Source organism: Carettochelys insculpta, chromosome 20 (genome assembly GCF_033958435.1).
Source record: "Carettochelys insculpta isolate YL-2023 chromosome 20, ASM3395843v1, whole genome shotgun sequence".
Lineage (NCBI taxonomy): Eukaryota > Metazoa > Chordata > Testudines > Carettochelyidae > Carettochelys > Carettochelys insculpta.
The window spans coordinates 8,715,573-8,735,454 of record NC_134156.1 but is presented as its reverse complement, the minus strand read 5'-3'; the positions used below and the strand labels follow the sequence as shown (position 1 = coordinate 8,735,454).

The following is a 19,882-nucleotide window of genomic DNA, read 5'->3' as shown; positions in this document are numbered from 1 at the left end:
ATTGTGCTTCAGAATCACATCCCGTATTCCAGGAAGGAAGAAAATATTCCTAACTACAGAGTTTTCACTGGTGTATGTGTTATTTTTATTGTTAGGTTATAAGACCTAAATATATCAAAAGGATATTGTGAGGCTCAGTCAGTTAATGTTTCTGCTGTATTTTGAAATTCTTGGGTGGAAGATGCTTAACAAAAGTGTATGAAAACTCAGATTGAATTATGTTAGTGATTGAGCTGCTTGGGGGAGAATCGTATGTCTCCTGGTCTGTTTTACCCACATTCTGCCATATATTTAAGTTACAGCACTCTTGAGTGATGACCCAACACATGTTTATTTTAAGAACACTTCTTCTGCAGATTTGACAACACTCAAAAAAGAAATCAATGTGAGATTTCTAAAGATAGCTGTAGCCTTCCATGTTTAAAACTCTGAAGTACTTTCCAAAATCTGAGAGGGACAATGGTGGGGAGAGAGAAGCATGGTTTCAGAAGTTTTAAAAGAACAACACTCTGATACCAAACCAAACCACTAAATAAATAAAATCAGCCATCTGCTGATGACATTTGACTTAGATGATGACAATGAATATGTGTTGGTCCACTCTGCTTTGAATTATTATCAAGTAGAACCTATCATCATCATAGATGTATGTTCCCTGGAAAGGTGGCTGAAGTATAAGGGGACATATAAGTCTTTAGCGCATTGGGCATCTAAATATTTTTCAGCATCAACTACAACAATGCCATGTGGATGCACTTTCAGGGGACATACTGCAAATGTAAACCAACTTGTTTGTCTGAGCGATTGGTAGACCAAGAAGTAGGATTTAGTGGATTTGTAGGCTCTGAAGTTTTACTTTGTTTTATTTTTGAGTGCAGTTATTTTTGTACATAATTCTACATTTGTAAGTTAAATTTTCACGATGAAGAGATTGCGCTATAGTAGTTGCATTAAGTGAACTAAGTACTGTTTCTTTGTTACAGTGCAAGTATTTGTAATAAAAAAATTCAAACTCTACACTTTGTATTCTGTTGAAATTGAAATTAATATATGTGAGTGTGATAAACAACAACATTTAAACAAACAGGATTGTATTTTTTAACAGCACGATTAATTACGATTAATTTTTTAAATCTTGTGACAGCCCCAAGAACTCAAACATCAGCCCAGCTGAGCTCAGCAATAGTCACCTTACTGAGGCATTACTCCGCTATTATAGGCAGTTTAGCTATCTAACCACAGGTTTCTGTGCCTCAGTCAGTCCCACAATCTGGGGGCTGATGTGCGCCTTCCCTTACTCAAGGTTTTAGGCAGACTCCAGCTATTCAGGCCCATGTCTACACTCAGTTCTCCAGCTCCCACCCTGAAGAAGCCTATTTATTTTCCTCCTTTTCTAGATCCTGCATCCAGGCTAACTGAATCTCTGACTGCAACTTACCATCTCCTAGACCTGATATGGGGAGTGGAGGGATGGGACAGAGTCCCTGGCATGTACTGGAGGAAGAATGGTGGTAGTTGGGGGGGGACCCAGGCCCAGATCCTCAAAAGTATTTAGATGCCTAGCTTCCATTGAAATCAGTGGAAGATAGAAACCTAAATAATTTCAAGGTGCTGGGCTGCAGGACCACTAGAATGTGCTGGGAGGGCTGGGTAAGTCACCAGCATGGAGTCCCTGCAATAGAAGGGGATAGGAGAAATGCAAGGAAGTGCTGGTATGTGCACTGAGGTTGGCCCGCAGAAGCTATGAAGGGTGTGAACCCTTAATCCTGCGAAGCCATATTTACTATTTGCATGTCAAGGTCCCTCCCCCCCATCCTATGCAAATTGCTTTTAGTGGCTATCACATAAATGTTGCAAACAAATTGGGGATTTTTTGCAAATACATATTTGAAAAACGAGGGCTTTTTGTACAGGAAAATTGAATTTTAGATGACTCACGTACTGATCTAGTCAGCAACGGCAGACTTTGTCCATGGGTTCAGTTGTCCTCATCATAAAAATATCATTGCTTATCTATTGTTAGCAGCTATATTTAAAACTTTTGGGTCTTACTGAACAAAATCTTTAAAGCACGGTTCTGCTGTCAAAAGTTCTGCGTGCTGTGTGTATGCAGAGTGTCATGGGAAGGAATTACGTTCACTCTGCCATCTTTGACGTATTTAAGACCTAATCATTTTTGTCACCTCAAGTTGGGGGAGTGGAAAAATTGAATTGACAATGGGTTTCACATCAGTTTAGAGTTTGGGGAAGTCTTGTGTGTCCAGACACCCCTTTACAGGATTATTAGGTAGCTACTATTATTTTTTTTTGTTATATGGTTGGAAACAGTGGATACTTTTTACCTACAATCTGCTGTATGTCTAATTTCACTGTTGAGAGCTTCTCTCCCAGCACCCTAGCACTAGAGATGCTTGCAGTGATCTTAGAGTGACACTCCTACATATGCTGAACAATGTGTTTTGAACTGTGACAAGTGACATGTTTTGCTTTCAAGATCACATTTCAGTTTGCTGCCTGAAACAGAATGTCACTGCAGTGCAGAGCAAGCCTGTCTCCTTCACAGATGTCTCCTTTCATGACCTTCTGTTCAAATGATACTGGAAGGGGGAGCAGAGCCGAGCTGAGCCACACTACCGCTGCTAATGATCTGGCCAGTACTGGATTGGTACAGAAAACTTTCAGAATGTTTTCTTCCCTTTCTTCTTTTGTGGTTTTGGCCTCCAGGTATCTGACAATGTCATTGCCAGTCAAGGCCACGAGTCTTCTGTTTGGGCTAAGAGGAAGGAGAATCTTGGAGCTTTCTCAAAACCTTTCATTCTGAGTTGCCATTTTCCTTCTTTTTAAAAGTTCATCCTCATTTGCTTTCCTGTGCTGTGAAGTGACCTCTGAGTTCAGCACAAGATATCAAGGTGCTAATTTGCTCTGTAGAAACATGCTAAGATATACGTGTCTCCTTCCTGGTCCCAGGCCCTCTTTGTCTGCTACGTTCCAGTAACTTTTTGTGATCTGCTCATTGCACTAACACAGTCGATTAAGCAATTGGAGAAGATAGCATCATTCCCATACTGTCTGTTTGGTTGTGTGGGACATGAAACAGAAAACAGGATGAGCCCAGATTGCTGGCTAATGCTGGTGATGTGCCAGCCAGAAGACAGACTGCAGAAGAAATTACAGATGGTGACTTCTGTCTTACTCACTGTGAACAATTTATCCTTAGTGAGCGAACTGAGTATGTGCAACCTCAAATAGAGAGATCTGCATAAAAAGAAATACTCATATGTAACACTTAAGCATATGGCAGTTTTCCAAAAAGGGCCATATTTTTGGAGTTTAAGGCTCCACCCTACACAATCCACATCATGTGTCATTTGAAAGGTTATTTTCTGCACATTTAAATGAGGTGTCATGTGGAGCTGTCAAGTGCTGTAAGCCTGTAGGTGAGGTGAAACAATGGTTCCCACAATGAAAGTGTCAGTTTTTGCACAGTTTCAGAAACACATTCCCACATGATTATGACTACAGTTTTTACTGCGTAAGTGAACTTCAGCTCCTTGTTGTATTGTTTAGTGGAAGAGCTAAAATGACTTTATGCTAAAAGATTTTGCATGGGCAATATTTTTAGACGTAATTAAGCAAAATGATTTATCAGCATTTTGCAGTACATTAACGTGAAATGTTTTCACATTGCATATTAATTGTCAAAGTATCTCAGAAGTGATTATAATGGTTTTCAATAGTTTCAGTTGAAATTTGCCAACCAAATTAGTCTCACTGAATGTTATGCACAATAGCAGTGGATTACATGACCATAGTTTATACTGAAGTGGTAGTGAGTAGCTATATATGTACATGAATTCCTAATAATATGGTTTTTCCATTTGCAAGCTTTTTTACTCACATTGTAGTTCTAATCTTTTTAGAAGAAAGTTTCAATTGTATTTGCCTATGCATGTAGTACTAGCCTCTGAAATATTCTAAGAAGTAAATTTTTAATGTTGTGGCACTTATGTAAAGATTAGTTTGAAAGATGACAGTACACAAGTATGTGTTATGAATATGCAAAAGCTGTGAGAGAAAGAAGTTACCCCAACAGGAGGAAGTGACAACATAGTCCACACAAAAGTCTTTGCCTCTGCACTCAGAGGGATGAAGAGCATGTTTACAGTTTTTACCAGCCATATCATCAATAACATGATAAACCCATTTGACGATGAATCACCATCCAGAGGTGCTTAAAAGCCTTCCCTGGACTTCATGGAGCATCAGAGGTATGGGAATCTCTACTGAAAATAGCAGATGTTGGTGAAGAACAAATGGCGAGATTTGTGAGAGGTTCTCTTACTTCTGGGACACTTAGGTTTTTCACCAGTCACGAAATCTGGTATAATCTGGTATGGCCAAGAAGATCATAGTTAAGTCTGTCAGAGGAAGGACAATCACAACCGCTATCAGTCCAAAAATTGTTTCCTGTAGAGCCCTGTCCTTAGCAGATGCAGAGATGATGGTTCACTGGCAACTGTACTTAGTCACCCTGTAGAGAGGCATAGGTATGCGTCCTTTCATGGTGATGGAACAATGAGAAGAACAGACAGGCTGTGTCTACACTTGCATTTCTCTTTAGAAAGAGGTATGCAAATGAGGGAAATCAAAAAGTCAAATGAGGTGCAGATTTGCCTATCTGGCACCTCATTTGCATATACTTATTTCAAAATAGCTTCTTTCAAAAGAAGAAAACCACTGTAGACACTGCTCTTTCGAAAGTAAACCCCATCTACACTGGTTTCCTTATTTTGAAAGAAGCTATTTTGAAACAAGACTATGCAAATGAGGTGCCAGATATGCAAATCTGTACCTCATTTGCATTTTATTTCCCTCATTTGCATACCTCTTTCAAAAGAGGGATGCAGGTGTAGACACAGCCACAAAGCTGTGTTAGAGCATCATCTGGAATCTGAATCTGAAAGAATCCACAAACTAAGAGCAATCAAGGAAGGAATCCAAGTGTACATCAGGACTGCCACAGGTGGCATGTGAATAATGGCTGGATACAAATTCCATGCAGCTAATATATTAGTTTTTTGTGTCCTTGAGGCACATCCTAAAAAAGTTTGACACAGTTAATTCCGTAATCAAAGTCTTTGACAGATATGACAATAGTAACTCTGTGAAAACTGCAGAAAGACAGAGCTAGACAAGGTCTAAGATTGGGTGCAAGGATTACCAGGTGATTGGTGAGTGCCCTGTGCCTCTATAGAAGAAAATTCTAAATGAGACTTCAAACAAGTCTGCATATTCTTCTTTCAAAAGAGCTTCTTTTGAAAGAAAAGCCAAGTAGACATGGCTCCCTTGAAAGTAAACCTCATCTTCGAAACAACCTTTCTTCCCTTTTTTTTTCCATAAAAATTTTTTTAATTAAAAAAGGGAAGAAGGGTTCTTTCGAAGATGGGGTTTACTTTCAAAAGAGACATGTCTACTCTGCTTTTTCTTTTTTCGAAAGAAGAATATGCAAATGAGGCACCAGACATGTAATTCTGCACTTCCTTTGCATATTCCAGTTCCCTCATTGGCATGCCTCTTTCGAAAGAGGAATGCAAGTGTAGACACAGTTGTAGTCACTTGTAAAATTTCTGTAAATATAAGGTTCAAAATGCACTTGAGAGTATAGCAGCCCACCCAAACATTCTTCCTTGTTGTAGACTTCTTGTCCTATCATCAGAGATTAAGGAGAATAAATCTTCTCCCTCCTCCTGGTAACAACCTTTTAGGTACTTGAAAGCTGTTATCATGTTCCCTCTCAGTCTTATGTTTCCAGACTTAAACAAACCCAATTCTCCTCAGTCAGTTCCAGAGTATTTTAGGATGTATTTCATCAGGCCCTAGTGATTTGAAGACCTCAAATTTGTCTAAGGTTAGGCATCCAATCACTGCCAACATTCTTGGTGGAAAAAAATGAAATAAAGAATTCATTATGCACCTTTGCTCTCTCAACTCATTTAATGTTTACGATGATCTCTTCCTAAACCTAATACCCTGCAATGACCTACCAAATTCCTTCAACTTGTCTCTTCTCTGCAAAGTCCAAAATAACAGATGAATGTTGCTGTGTATTTTGAAGGTGAACAAATTCAGACTCTATCGGAGCAAGAGGGAAAGTGGGTTCCAGAGCTGTTTCCTGGTACAGCTCTGTTAATTCCAGTTTTGTTAAAATAAAATTTGCTAGTCTATTTCCTGGTGGTCTGGATCCATTCTTTAGGCCTCTGGTCTGCTTAATGGTGAGCTGGATTTGAGCTTAGCCCTCTAGTGTAGCCTTGTCAAAAGAGATCTGATATGGTATTTCAGCAAATGGAAGAATCATTATTGCAGGCTCCATTAGAGATTAGCTGGATAGAGTCCCGGTTAGATAAAAATAGTAAGACAAATGGCTGCTGGTGACAGTCTGGTCTGATCACACATCTGCTGGCTGGCATTTCAGCTTGCTGTCTTTGGAGCACCTGGTAGAATCTCGCTCCTTGCTAGGGGCAGAGTTTAGTAGTTCTGGATGTGTGCTAGGATATATGTCAAGGCTGCTGCATTAAGTTTATTTTGCTCTGAAGGGAATTGTAATTCATCTGGTGCCCACAGCTTTTTCGAAAGTTAAACTGATAAACTCATTGGGTCTGGGGCCTGCAAACAAATGGGACACAATTTAGAAGTACCACCTGCTCCCGGCTTTTCTCACATATACCCCTTTCCTTTCATTTGAATGCTATCAGCTTCATTGTACGTTTGCTTGAAAGAGAGTGTGGAAGAAAATCTGACTCTTGCCTTTTTTGTTTCCACAGATGGTGTCACAGTAACAGAGTAACCAGGGGTCATACACCCCTAGGAGAGGCTCTCCCCCAGAGGTGTAGTTGTGTTGTGTTGGGCATGCTTACAGAAACGTGCAGCTATGGACCCTAAGGATAAGTGTCAGGTAGGTGCCCCAGAAAGGAGATCACATTTTAAGCCTTTTGGTTCAAATGTTCTAGTTGGTTTGCTTCGGTGTGACGTTGATCTGCATATTTCACATTGGACTGTGGAATAATCTGCAATTGTTGCTAAAGCTGGAAGATCTTGCTCCTGTATACTCAGGGGGACATGTTTGCCAGTCCCTAATAACTATGATATGGTGCTGGATAATCCAGAGATCTCAGGAGGGTGTTCATTTCATAGCAGCAGCCGCGTATTTTTGTCCAATATGGTAGGCATACAGTTGAGTAGTATTAACGATAGCTTATGGAGTTAGTAGACCTGTTGAGTAGAGGACTATAAAGGAAATGATATTCTCATCTCTGTCAGATCATGGCTTACATTCTGAGTTTAATGGCCGTTTACACTTATTTTCAGAGACTACCAGTGTCAGTGAGATGCTGAGATTTTTGCTTCTAGATCATTAATTTGCAATACAATATGGATTTGGCAGGTGCCAAAAGTTATCACCAACACACTGAATTACTGGGTAAAATGAGTTGATTATCTTAATCTAGTTAAGAGCAGACAGATTAACATAAGAATTGCTGTATTGGATCAGACCAATGATCCACATAGTACATGTCATATCTTCCAAAAGTGGCTGGTTACAGATGCTTCAATATTTCCAATTCCAGGTACAAAAATTATACATGCATATAAATTATATAAACACCTTTTCAATGATAGACCATATTCATATCCTAACAATATTTTGATGAAAAATATGGGATGTAATGGGACACTGATATCTCTGTGTAACCAGCCTCTTGTTACCTGGCATGAGTCTAGTACTAAAGAAATGGTTGTGGGGAGGTAGGAGAAAGCGGCTTCTGCGATGGGTAGGTGCAGCTGGATCTTTACAGGGATATTTGCAGTGGTTCATGGAAGATAATTGGCCTAATGTGCACTGCTCTCCTTGAAGTGAAGTCCACAGTGGTGGTGGTGGTGGTGATGATGATGATAGGAAGGACTAGAGAGAACAGTAGACACTACTTGATTGGCTATTTATTCTGTGTACAAAGTTCAGTAGTCACCTGAGTATCAAATGTGTTTGTCGCTTAAGAGAGTGAACAGGTGCATGTCTTATTCTGGGCCCTGGTCAGGGTGAGACATCAAGTTTGAGGACCAGTGCTGGAGAAGGTCATATGAGCAACATGTCTCACCAGTCTGGAGAGAGAAGATGCTCGCAATTTTGCCCTTTTTACACCCTCCTCTCACTTGTCTCCATCCCCAACCATTGTAACCTTTTCATAAGCCATGGCTGGTTTTTTCTTATTAGATGATAGTTTGAGAGACAGACTCTCTCTGCAACATTACAGAGGCACAAGTGGTACAGGAAGAGGACAGCATCCTTCAATATGTCTTGCATTGGCTTGAGATTGGTATACTCTTAGCTGGAGGTGTTGTTTTGTATTGGACTGAGAGGCTGGGCTTGCCCGTGCTTGCCTCTCTGATTTCTGCTATGTATATTTTGTGTGAGGACCTTGCTGAACTGTGGTGCTTTGTTTAAATTGCTCTAAGACTGCAGAGGTAGTGTTACAATTAATCATCTATTTGTTCTGTTACTAATGGTGCCCTGAACTGCTCAGGTATTAATTAGTTTAAGGCAAGAAGCCATTGGCCCTTCCCGCATCTTCCTGTTATGGCCAGGATTAATCTGAGGTCTCCTAATCCCTCCCCAGGGTGTTTTATGATCCTGGTTTCTAACCCGACAGAATCCAGCCAGTCCAGTGAGAGCTTAACAAGATTCTTTTGAAACCCTTGGTTGATCTGAGGAGTTTCTGTTGATCGGTCTCCCCTTGTGGGCTGAAAGTCTGTGCTGTATATACTGCACTTCCTACTGGCCTAGGAAACAGGACCCAGAATCTAGGAATCACCCTGTGTTCTGCGAGGTAACTAACCTGGCCCACTTATGTTTGGGAGCATTGTGCTCAGCTGCAGATCCTACACTCCATCTTGTGTCGTGTGAACTTTTGCATCTCTCCAGTCTCCATACTGCCCTGTCCTGGCTTTCTCCTACCTGTGATTTTTTTTATTGCCCAGGGGAGGATAAGCTTATCAAATTTCCAGGCCGTGAGCAGAGAAAATCATGTCATAGCATATTTTTGAATGGCTGCTGCTTCTACAACTACTACTGGATTGCTGGCATGGACTTCACTGATACATTCTCATCAGCCTTAAGAGACCTTGCTTCAGTGAAACGATAGGTGGTTCTTCTGAGTTGTTAAAAACCCTCTTTTCTTCCTTTTGCAAGTACTGGTAATAGAAACTGGAATTTAAGAAACAACAACCCTAATCTATATTTCCAAGAGTAATTAAAATACAAGCTGACCCTCTCTAATCTGGAACTCTCATGTCTGGCAAAATCAGGAATCTGGCATGATTTAGTCGGCCAGATGGTCACATATTCCGGGTGTGGCCAAGTTTCCTGTGGTCCCATAAAATTTGTTTACAGCCATCAATCCTGACTCTCAGACTTTTGTGCTGTTATTTAGCTGTAATTGCCCCTGTATGTTTTCTAAGAGCCTAGTAAGCAGTGAAAGTATTGATCATGTGCTAGACAATATTGACTTCCTGTGGTCCGCCAAATTCTCTCTTCCAGGTTCCCAGGGTGCCGGACGAGAGAGGTTCAACCCGTAATAGGTTAATCATTGCTCTGCAACATCTTTCTGCATTTCACTCCCCTTGGAACCTGAGAAGAGACTGCTAGTCTCTCTCCTGTTTGCAGTCAATTCATCTTCTGCTATTGATTTTCTTATTTGCAGCACTGCAGGCCTATGTTCCAATCATTTATGGAGAGACATCTATCTTAATTTTAAATTAGACAGATTAATGAGTTTTTTTGTTTAGTTAGTTAAACCCGTGAACCCCAAGTGGGGCATAGGTCATCCACAAGGCTCCTCCACCTGGTTCTATCTTGGGCAATGGCTTCAATCTGGCCCCACGAATATCCTAGTTCTTGTGCTTCCGTGACTGTAGATCTCCTCCATGTTATTCTGGGTCCTCCTCGGCTGCGTTTCCCCTGAGGATTCCGTTTTAGGGCATGTCGAACAATGCTGGATGGGGGTTTCCTCAAAGTATGTCCCAGCCATCCTCATTTTCTCGTTTTTATTTGGATCTCCACTGGCTCTTGGCCTGTTTGTATCCACAGATGTTCATTCGTGACTTTGTTTTGCCATCTTATTTGTAATATGTACCTCAGGCATCTATTCAAAAACGTCTGCAGTTTTTTGGATAGGGGGCCAGATAAACATGTAGTCTAATTCTGGTGACAAATTTGGCTTGCTAGGTTTATTTTAAAACACTGAAGAGCAAAAGTATTAATTTTAGGCTGAAATCTAGTTGACTGTGTTCCTTTATGCTGAAAAAAATGTGTGTAGTATGAGGTTTACAAGAGTTCCTAAAACAAAGAAACCTGCTCTGAGTGCAGCATTGGCACAGATACCCATTGCTCAGAAGAGTAAGAGATTTGTCGTCTACCTTCAGCCAGACAGTATCATTCCATTGTGAAGAATCACTGACAAATCAAAATCTCTCCAGTGTAGTGGGGGCTAGCTTCAGTCTGCCAGAATCATATAGTGCAGAGCAAGGCAGAAACTATCGAAAGAGTGGTTCCAAAAATCTCTTAAACAACAAGGAGTGTCTTTTACCCATGAAAGCTGATGTTCATATCTGTTAGTCGTTGAAGTGTCACAGGACTCCTCATTTTTGCCGATACAGACTAACATGGCTATAACTCTGAGCCTTAAATGTGTAGTTTTCCCAGTCTGTCTCCCTGCTCTGCCTGACTTTGTTTTTTGTTAATTTTCTGTGCATTTTAAAGGTGAAAAATGATGCTGGTGAAAGTACCAGACTTCTCCCTTTGTGATAAAGTCCCTTGTCGGTCCCTGTGGGTCGCTGCGCTTCCTGGCAGTTCTCCGTTGTGCCTCAGAGACTCACGGAGACCCCTTATCTGCCCAGGCCTTTCCAAAGGCAGGAGTCTCCGCTTAGTGAGCCATCCTCATCATAGGCAAGCCCAGAATGGGGAGGATAAACCAGTCCCCTTGCAGGCCTGCGCTTGCTCCAGTGGAGTAATCCCTCTGGGGAAGGGTGGAGGGAGTCCAGACCCGCCTTCTACCCTGGACTCCGGCCCAGGGTCCCTACGAGACAAGAGGCAACAGGCAGGGCCTCTACCCCTGCCCCAAAGTAGCAGCCTCACCCTGGGCCACTTCACCCACCGCTTCCCTGTGGTACCTCGCTCTCTCACTTTGCTCTGCTCTGCTCTCGCTCAGCTCCTCTGGTGCGCCTTCCACAACCTTCCCCCCGCTACCAAATGGGGAGCCTTTTATAGGCAGCGCAGGGCCCAGCTGACCAGTGAGGGCTTGGGCCGAGTCAGGGAACAAAAAAGCATTGGCCCACCATCCAGTATACCGTCCTTCTAGAAGGTTCCTGAAGCTTCCAGGTAGGTGTCTGCCACACCTTCCAAGATCTACAACGCATGTACCAGCACAAAGAGCAAATTCTTTCCTGCCCTGTCAATGTGCCTGGCTCTAGTGAGGAGAATTCACTTCCCATCCCTGTCCCTTGGCATCTTCACATCACAGGTGAACGCTTGGTTGCAGTTTCAGTGCTATCAGGATGCTGGCTGGTACTGCCAATTTATGTCGTGAACAGTTGATCAATGGTAATAAGGTTAGGTTGCCAGAAGTATGGTCTTTCGCAGGGGTCTGCAACCTGTGGCTCTTTAAGGACTTTTTTGTGGCTCCCAACACTATAATTGCAAAGAAAAACAAAAGCCAAACACTCCTGGTTATTTTCAATAAACAGTGAATGTCTAAAAGCCCAAAAATGAACAACTCATATCTAAATAGAAAACAATATCCACTGTTTCAAGATCACATAACTCCCCCTAATGTCCTCCAGAGAGAGGGAAGGTTCAGGAATGGAAGTCAGTAAGTAAAACTGCTACAAACACACATGTAGAGTAAGAGGAAATAGAATATGTAAAAAGTGTGTGAACATCCGACAGTAAACATGTATCGCATTACAAATCATTGTATGTGTGCTGTTCTTAAAATAGCGGTTACAAAAATTATGGTTTGACATTATTTATTAAGCACTGTCTCATATTCACATCAATTGTGGCTCTTGAATTATTCAGTTTTTTACTAAATTGAAAAAAGTCTCTTCTTGCTATTTTGATTGCCAATCCTTGGTCCTGCAGTTAGAGCGACAAACAGGGACACAGGAAACCTGGGATCTCTTTCTTTTTGGCTCTGCTGGTGGCCTGCTAAGTGACTTTGGGCAAGTCACTTCACTTTTATGTGTCTGTTTCATCATCTGCAAAATGGGATAATACCGATTTCTTTTGGAAGCACTTTCAGCTCTCCTGAGGAAGAGTACTGCGGTAGAACCTTAGCGTTACGAACACCTTGAAATGGAGGTTACTTGTAATCCTTGAAATTATCACAATGCTAAAAAAAGTTGTACTTGTTCTTTCCAAAGTTTACAACTGACCATTTGACTTAATAGAACTTCAGAACTTTGCTATGCAGAAAAATATGCTGCTCTGAAACATCTTAATTTAAATGAAACAAGCACAGGAGTACTTTCCTTACGTTGTCTAATCCTTTTTAATTTTCCTTTTTTAGTAATTTACAATTGCCACAATACCGTTGCTGTTTTTGCTTTTTTTGTGTGTCAGTTGCTGCTTAGTTGTGTACTTCCGGTTCCAAATGAGGTGTATGGTTGACCAATCAGTTTTTAATGCTGGTGTTTGTAACTCTGAAGTTCTGTTGTCTCCCTCTTGTATCCCACGTTTAATCTGTTTTACTCCCTGTCCTCTACTTCAGTCCCTGTTTTACCCTCAGATTTGATTGTTGCAGCCTGATAGACACCCAGATAAAACTTGTAATGCCAACTGCTAGTCTCTTTTGAAATTGATCCAGTGAGGATGGGTGCCTGTGGCTCATGCATGGTTGTCATCCATGGCATGCCAGAGGAAAGTGATTGCTAGAAAATGTGGTACAACCTGTATAGTATAATTTAATTTATTTCCATTGTCTTGGGTTTGCTCTTGAAAACTGTCATGTCAAAACCACAGCGAGTCTGAAGAAAGGTAAGACCAAAGCAAGTTAAAATAGTTTTTGCCCCCCGCTTTGTCATTTTAAGGTTTTGACTCAACACTAAGCATATAAGTATTGTTCCTAACAACTCCGCTAAGGGTGTATCTGTACTTACAGGGGGAGTCGATGCACTGCGATTGATCTTCCAGGGATCAATTCTGTTGCGTATGTGAGGATGTGGCAAAATTGATCTCTCTGGACTCGGCTGCTGACGCATGGAGTAAGGGACTTCGGTGTGAGCCTGAAGATCCCTATCTACACCAGGGAATGAAATCAATCCTGATACTTCAATTCTTGCTATACTAATGGTGTGGCTATAACTATGTATCTGGCATTGATTTTGACCCCTAGTGTAGACCCAGGACTAAGAGTTGTTCTAGCTGCAACGGTTCAGGGCTCCAAAAAGTGTTTATTCCAGGCAATAGAAACAGTATAAAGAAATCCTACAGGCAGCATAATACAACTCACTTCCCAAATCTTGTTTCAGATCTGATTTGCTGGATGCCTGAGACTTTCCCGATATTATTCACCTAGTTTTTCACTCCCACCTCTTCTGGCATTCCAGCTATAACAAGCAGCTGGCTTTAGCTGTTTACCTGCTAGGAACTGTGTGCAGACGAGGGGATGGGAAAGAGAATATTGCTTTTAAGGTTCTTCATTCCTCTGGGCAGTTTAAGGTGGTGTTGTCTAGGAAACAAAATGCGTTGGAGAAAGGTGGAGGCTCTTTTCTTCTACCCCGACTTCACACTCTCTCTCCCTCTCCTCCTCCTTTCTCACTCTCTTGCAATGACACTAACTGCACTCTCTGCTTTCCTTCAACTTTGGCCATAGGTATTTATAAGGTTACATACAAATATGTGGCTCCATACAAATATAGAGGAAAAGAGCTCTTAGAACTGGTTGACACTGACCATTCTGTAGGTTTGGTTGTTAATGATGGACTCAGCATCTCTGTACTGACTATTTCAAATGGAGGGCTTTGCTGATGCTTTTGACACTTCGATGAGTCAACCCAGACCAGTAAGGTGTTATGTGCTTGTCTGCCTGCAACTCTGGTTACCTTAAATGCTATGCTGCTTTGGCACAATTCTACTGCCAACAGCCAGTTTTCAAGAATGCGGATCACACCCTGGCTTCCAGAGAGTTACTTTTATCTTGGGGGATCCCAAATCTCAACCCTGTAGTGTTCTAGCACTCTCCTGGAACACTTACAAAAGTTAGTAAGTTGCTGCTACTTCGAAGAGATGGTAACCAGCAACTCGTTAATTTCACCTGGGTTTGACAAACACTCTATTTTAATCACAGCAGTAAATGGGTTTATAGTAAAAGTAAAATAAGTTTATAAAAAGTCACAGGTTTAAATGATGTCAAGTAGAAGGAATATAAAAGATAGAAAAGGTTGCAATCAAACCAAAGTGACAATGTGCTTCTAAGACTAAAACTTAATTTCAAAAAATTACAATTATTGCCTAAGCAGGTTTCTTATATGCAGTTCCCAGAGACTTCAGCCCCCCACACCCATTGGGTTACAGGATCCATCATTCTGATTTCAAGAGCTCTGGCTGTTCTAGTTCTTTAGGTGATGGACAATTTTGGGGTTCTTTCCCCTTGCTTTTTTTGAGTCCACTAATCACTGAAAACTCAGCCCAGACAAAGCTGTTCTCTCCTTTTGAGCATCAGGACTGTGATATCTTCTCAGAGTTAATTGATCCTGTTTCCTGAGGTTGCAGTCTTCATCTGCCATCGAGATCCAGTAGTTGTCTTTTCTCACTTGCTCTCTTGATGACTTTGCTAACCTTCATGTAATGGCCTTTGTCTAGAGCAGGGATTTGGGGTGTCGCTCCCCAGCATCTGGCCTGTGGAAGGGTGAAGAGTGGGAGTCCCGAGCCTCGTGGGTCAGATCGGGCAAGCCAGGGCCATATGCAGACTGTGGGCTCTACCGGGAGTGGGAAGTGCGGGAATCGGCTCTTGGCTCTGCTGCAGCTTGCTGCCATTCCCACAGCTGGAGAAAAGGGAGGGGAAGCAGCAGCTGCAGCAGCACTTTCTGGAGATTTCATTCCACTGTTCTGATTGGCCTGAAGTCTGGTCAATCAATCAGGGCATCAGAAGGCGGTGCCTGGGAGAAGTGAGGGGAGGGCACAGAGCCATGTGTGTCTGGGGTTGCTGCTCAGGTAAACAGCACCCCGGTTGCCCAGACCCCGTGCCCCTAGACTGCTCCTGCAGCATCCCTCCTACCCAGGCCCCCCCATCATCCTCTTCCTATACCCTCCCTCCCACTCTGCTGTTTGTCCTTCCCTTATACCCACCCTGACCCCTCCCTTCCAGACCCATCACCCCCTCTTCTGCACCCCTTCCTGGTGAGACCCCCACCCCAGCTTGCTTCTAGACCCTGCCACCTGCAGCCTGCTGCTGTACCCTCCCTCCTGTCCACACCCCAACCTGCTTCCTTGCAGCCTTCTCCCATTCTGAACCCCTCATTTTTGGCCCTACCCCAAAGCTTAGAAGTTTCCACAAAAATATACTAAAGCTGGCCTCCCCTAGGCTCTGGGGCTGGCGTGTGAGGGGAATGTCTCCTTTTTTTCAGTTGGGGACCACACCAGTGAGGATTTTGTGAGTTTTGGGTTTTTTCCCTTGATTCTCACTTGTGTGGCTCTGGACTGATTTGTTCCCACCCCGGTCTAGGATCATACTTTGCCTAATTTGCACCAGAGACACATTCACATTCCAGTAGGCAGAGCCACATTTCATTGTCATGAATAAGCATGGCTTAACCACTGCTTGCCAAATACATTTTAAGATCATGTTTGCAGCATGGTCTCAGATTCTGCATCCCTTTCATAGAAAAAGTTTGGCCCTTGAGAACTCATGAAAATCTTGGAGTGGACCCCGCCCCCATCAATAATTATTATTGCCCACCCCGGTCATAGATGGAAGCATCTGTGTTACTGGATTAGAATGGGGCAATGGGAGAGGCAGTTTTTTGTCATCCCAAGGTCCATTTGTCCGCTTCCCTGCAGTTTTGTTCCAGTTCCACCATGAGCAACTTGTATGTGCTTTCCGTCTCCATTAGTCTCATGCCCTCCATGTGCCCTGTGTTGCTGATGATCAAGTCTCAGTAAGTGGCAAGCCTCAGGCACAATGCACTGCTATTAATAACATGTGCTGCACCTTTTGTTTGCGCTCCCAAGGCTCACTCTATGAATATTTGATGCTTCGAGGGGCACTTGCTGCTCTCTGCATCCTGAGTGCTGCTGGGAAGCCCTGCTGGGAACAAGAGTGAGGGAGAGAGGAACGTCTTTTCCGCTTGGCGAATCAGGCCTGTAACCTCCTTGACTCATTTCATAATAAATTTAAAAAAATTCAGACTTAAGCCCCTTAAGCCATCATTGTGGTGCTGGATACATTCGTGTGGAGACAGAACTTGACAAATCTTTTCCATCTCCCTCTAGTCTACAATGCTGGCCAGCACTGGCTTCTCCTTATAGTGTTTTTGCTAGTCTTTTCTCCGGTCTAGTCTGCCATCGTCTTTTCCATACGTCCTTATCAGTCAGTATCCTCCCTCACTGCAAATGCAGAAGCATCTGCATACATGCACATACACACCAGGTATCTGGCTGCGTTGGCTTCATTTGATGACTGGGTCATTCTTACAGACATCTGGTGTGATCCTGTATGAACTTTCTTCCTTTCCCCTATCGTTTCCCCCCTCCATCCACCGCCTTCTTGCTGGATCTGCAGTGTGACTGGAAACAGGCTGAATTAATCAGCAGATTGGTGCTTCCCTCTGCTGCTCCTGTCTCTTTCTCTGCAGCGTTGGGCTCTGTCTGTGTTCTCTCTTCCTCTCTCTCTCTCGCTCTCTTTCTCTGAGGGCAGCAGTACTGGAAGTTGCTGCTGAAGGTTCCAAGTGGTGCAGGGATTCAGCCCAGATGCTCTTCAAACAGGCAGATCTATGGATACCCCACCAAGGCAAATGCAGCAAAGTAAGTTTCTCTGTCTTAACGTTTAAATTCAAAATGGCCTGTTTTCTCCTGCAGCCTTCCTGATCAGATGGTGCATGAAGGGTCCTGCGAGTCCAGGAATAGAGCTTAGGGCAGAAAACAGAGTACCAAGTGGGGGCTTTAGATTTGATGGGGTTTAGGGCATGGTGTGGCGAAGCAGGGAAGAAGCTTTTAATCTAATTGAGGATCTTAATCTGTTGAAGGAATCTCAGTCTGAACTGCTGAGTCCTGCTTTGCTGCCCCTGTGAGTCAAGTTTATCTTTATTTTTAAATGGCTAGCTCTGGAGTAGCCAAAAGCCCCTTACCCTGAAAAGTGGGGCTTGCAGTAGACCTACTAGGCTCTGTATGGCCTTAGTCCACAAAGTCCTTAGGTAGTGAATGGGAGACAGGGAGGAACTAAAGAGAGTAATGAGAGATGTGCTGAAGTTCAGAAAACAAAAAAGCAGTCCTGTAGCACTTTAAAGACTAACAAAATAATTTATTAGGGGATGTGCTTTTGTGGGACAGAAAATTCAGATCTGAAGAGGTGGGCGTGTCCCACAAAAGCTCATTGCTTAATAAATTATTTTGTTAGTCTTTAAAGTGCCACAGGACTGCTTTTTTGTTTTGTGACGATAACAGACCAACACCCTGAAGTTTAGAGAATTGCACAGCATCAGCAGCTCCAGGGAGGTGGATTAAAAATTTCTGGGTCAAATTGAGCAGGCATGTAAAGGGGTACAGCTCTCTCTGAGGCCAAAGTGAATTTGGACCCCTGCCTCCTTTCTGGAGTTAGGGAAATACGGTCAATATATAAATATATTATATAAACATATATAAAGTGCTAAACAATTACATACTACAGCTTCAAAGCACAGCACAACATTCACTAATGCTCACAAGCACCCTTGTGAGTTATGGAGGTAACTAGGTTTGGGGATTTGCTGTTGCAAATAAGACCAAAGGGACAGACTGGAGAAGGTGCTGATGGAAAGTGAACTGTTACCCTGGGGAGTTTTCTTCACTCTTTCTTGAATAACTACTAGGGAGAGAGGGAGTGAGAAAGTGCTGGGTTTTGCATTTTTGTTGCAGAATGGTTTATCACGGCTATTGGCGTCTAACTCCCTGCTTGAAAGCAAGTGGCTGTAAACATTTATTTGAATATCATATGTATTAAATTAAAATCTGCTTACACCAAGATCCAGTCCCTATTAGTGCTGCTTTGTCCAGATATCTTGTAGATTCACAGACCCCACTAATGCTGCTAAGTCAGTTCACAGTATCAGTCTTTGGCCCTCTTAGTGCCAAGTAGAACGGAGTCTCAAAGCCAGCTTCAAACCCAGAGCTCCTGTAGTCTCCCAATTAACGGGAGAGGTATAGGAGCTCCTTTGCTGCTGGACAGGGGAAGAGCCAGATTGCCTTTGAAGTTACTCCTGCAGGTGGGGAAAGGATAGGAAGTTTTGTTTGCCATTGTACTCTATTTTAATATGGGCAATTCTGGGCTGAGGGTCACAAAGGCACCCAGGTAGAACTAGGTCTTTGCCTGTTTCATAGGATTTGGGACCACTTGTGGCTAAAATGAGATCATCAAACACATGGCATGTAATTCTTAAAGTACAGTATTGTATAGTTAGTGCTCCTTCCAACACCTGTCTGTTAAATGCTAAAAGTAATGGCCTTGGCAGAAATGTGGTATGGTTTGTGGACCTGTTTGCCTTATTGAGAGATTAAGATTATTTTGTTTATGGTTTCCGTGGCATTCATCAGTGTAGCATCTGGGCACCTCATAAACAGATGTATTAATCTTCACAGAAGACTGATGCAGTAGGAAATGATTTCTATCCTCATTTTTGGAGATGGGTACCTGAGGAAATCTGTGACAGAACTCAGAGCAGAGCCCAGCTTTCTTTAATCCCAGTCCAGTGTCTTAACTAAACAAACAAACAAAAAAACCCATACAATTGGTTCTGTGTGGAGTGTATGTGTGTTGGGGTTTTACAGTGCAGGTCACTGAACAGGCATCACGTTTTCAGCCTCCAGGAACTGGACCTTGTTTTAGCAGCACTCGAACTAGGAATGAGTATGGAGATACGAGGGGCGTGTAGAGTGTGATGTGAAAATTGTTCTCAGGTTGACCTGTGTGTTGCGTTGGTCTTGCCCACCATCTGTGCATATATTTTAGAGAGTTTGAGCGTCTGTCTGAGTCTATCCGTCTGAGTCCATTTGTTCAAGAATTCCTCTTAAATGGTAAGAGCTAGGACCACTAAATTTGGTTTGCGTCTTCATCTTACTCTAAGTTAAAGCAAGGTTGAGGGTTTGGTTGTGCCAGGAAAATTGGATGTGCTTGGAATTTGATTGCTTTCCATAACATGGAAGAGGAGAGCATGATAGTGGGGACAGTTATGCTCCACAGTCACCGCTGAAGGAAGTGAGCATTGGGGTCAGTTACACTGCAGAGTGACCACATAGAGACAGGCAACCAGGAAGACAGTGGCTCCCCACTCCAAAGAGCCACTAGGGGGTGGGGTTACCAGGCCAGCGCTGCCCACCCCCACAAGAGCTGCCATCCAGGGTGGGGCAGGCAGCTTCCCCCCTTCAGGAGGAGCTGCCAGGGCAGTGCAGCACCCCCCCCCCCCACCCCCCAGGAGAAGCAGCTGTTGGAGCAGCACCACCTTTGCTGTCATGGACAGCCCAAGTAAGACACCCCCTGACCTCCCAGCTGCTACCCCTGAACCCTCCCCACCCTGAATTCTGCACCTCTTCCTCTGAGCTCCCCACATCTTCTGCCACTTTCACAGCATCCCCCTCTTC

General features: G+C 43.0%; 1 protein-coding gene across 2 annotated transcripts in view; it reads left to right on the top strand.

Moving 5' to 3' along the window:
- Positions 1-19,882, top strand: part of TMEM94 (transmembrane protein 94) — a 118,492-nt gene that overhangs the window by 10,504 nt on the left and 88,106 nt on the right. For both annotated transcript variants that reach the window (XM_075014849.1, XM_075014850.1), the window contains exon 2: positions 6,822-6,952. In XM_075014849.1, coding sequence (XP_074870950.1) covers positions 6,929-6,952 — 24 coding nt within the window. In that variant the 5' untranslated portion in view covers positions 6,822-6,928. The remainder of the gene's footprint in view (positions 1-6,821; positions 6,953-19,882) is intronic.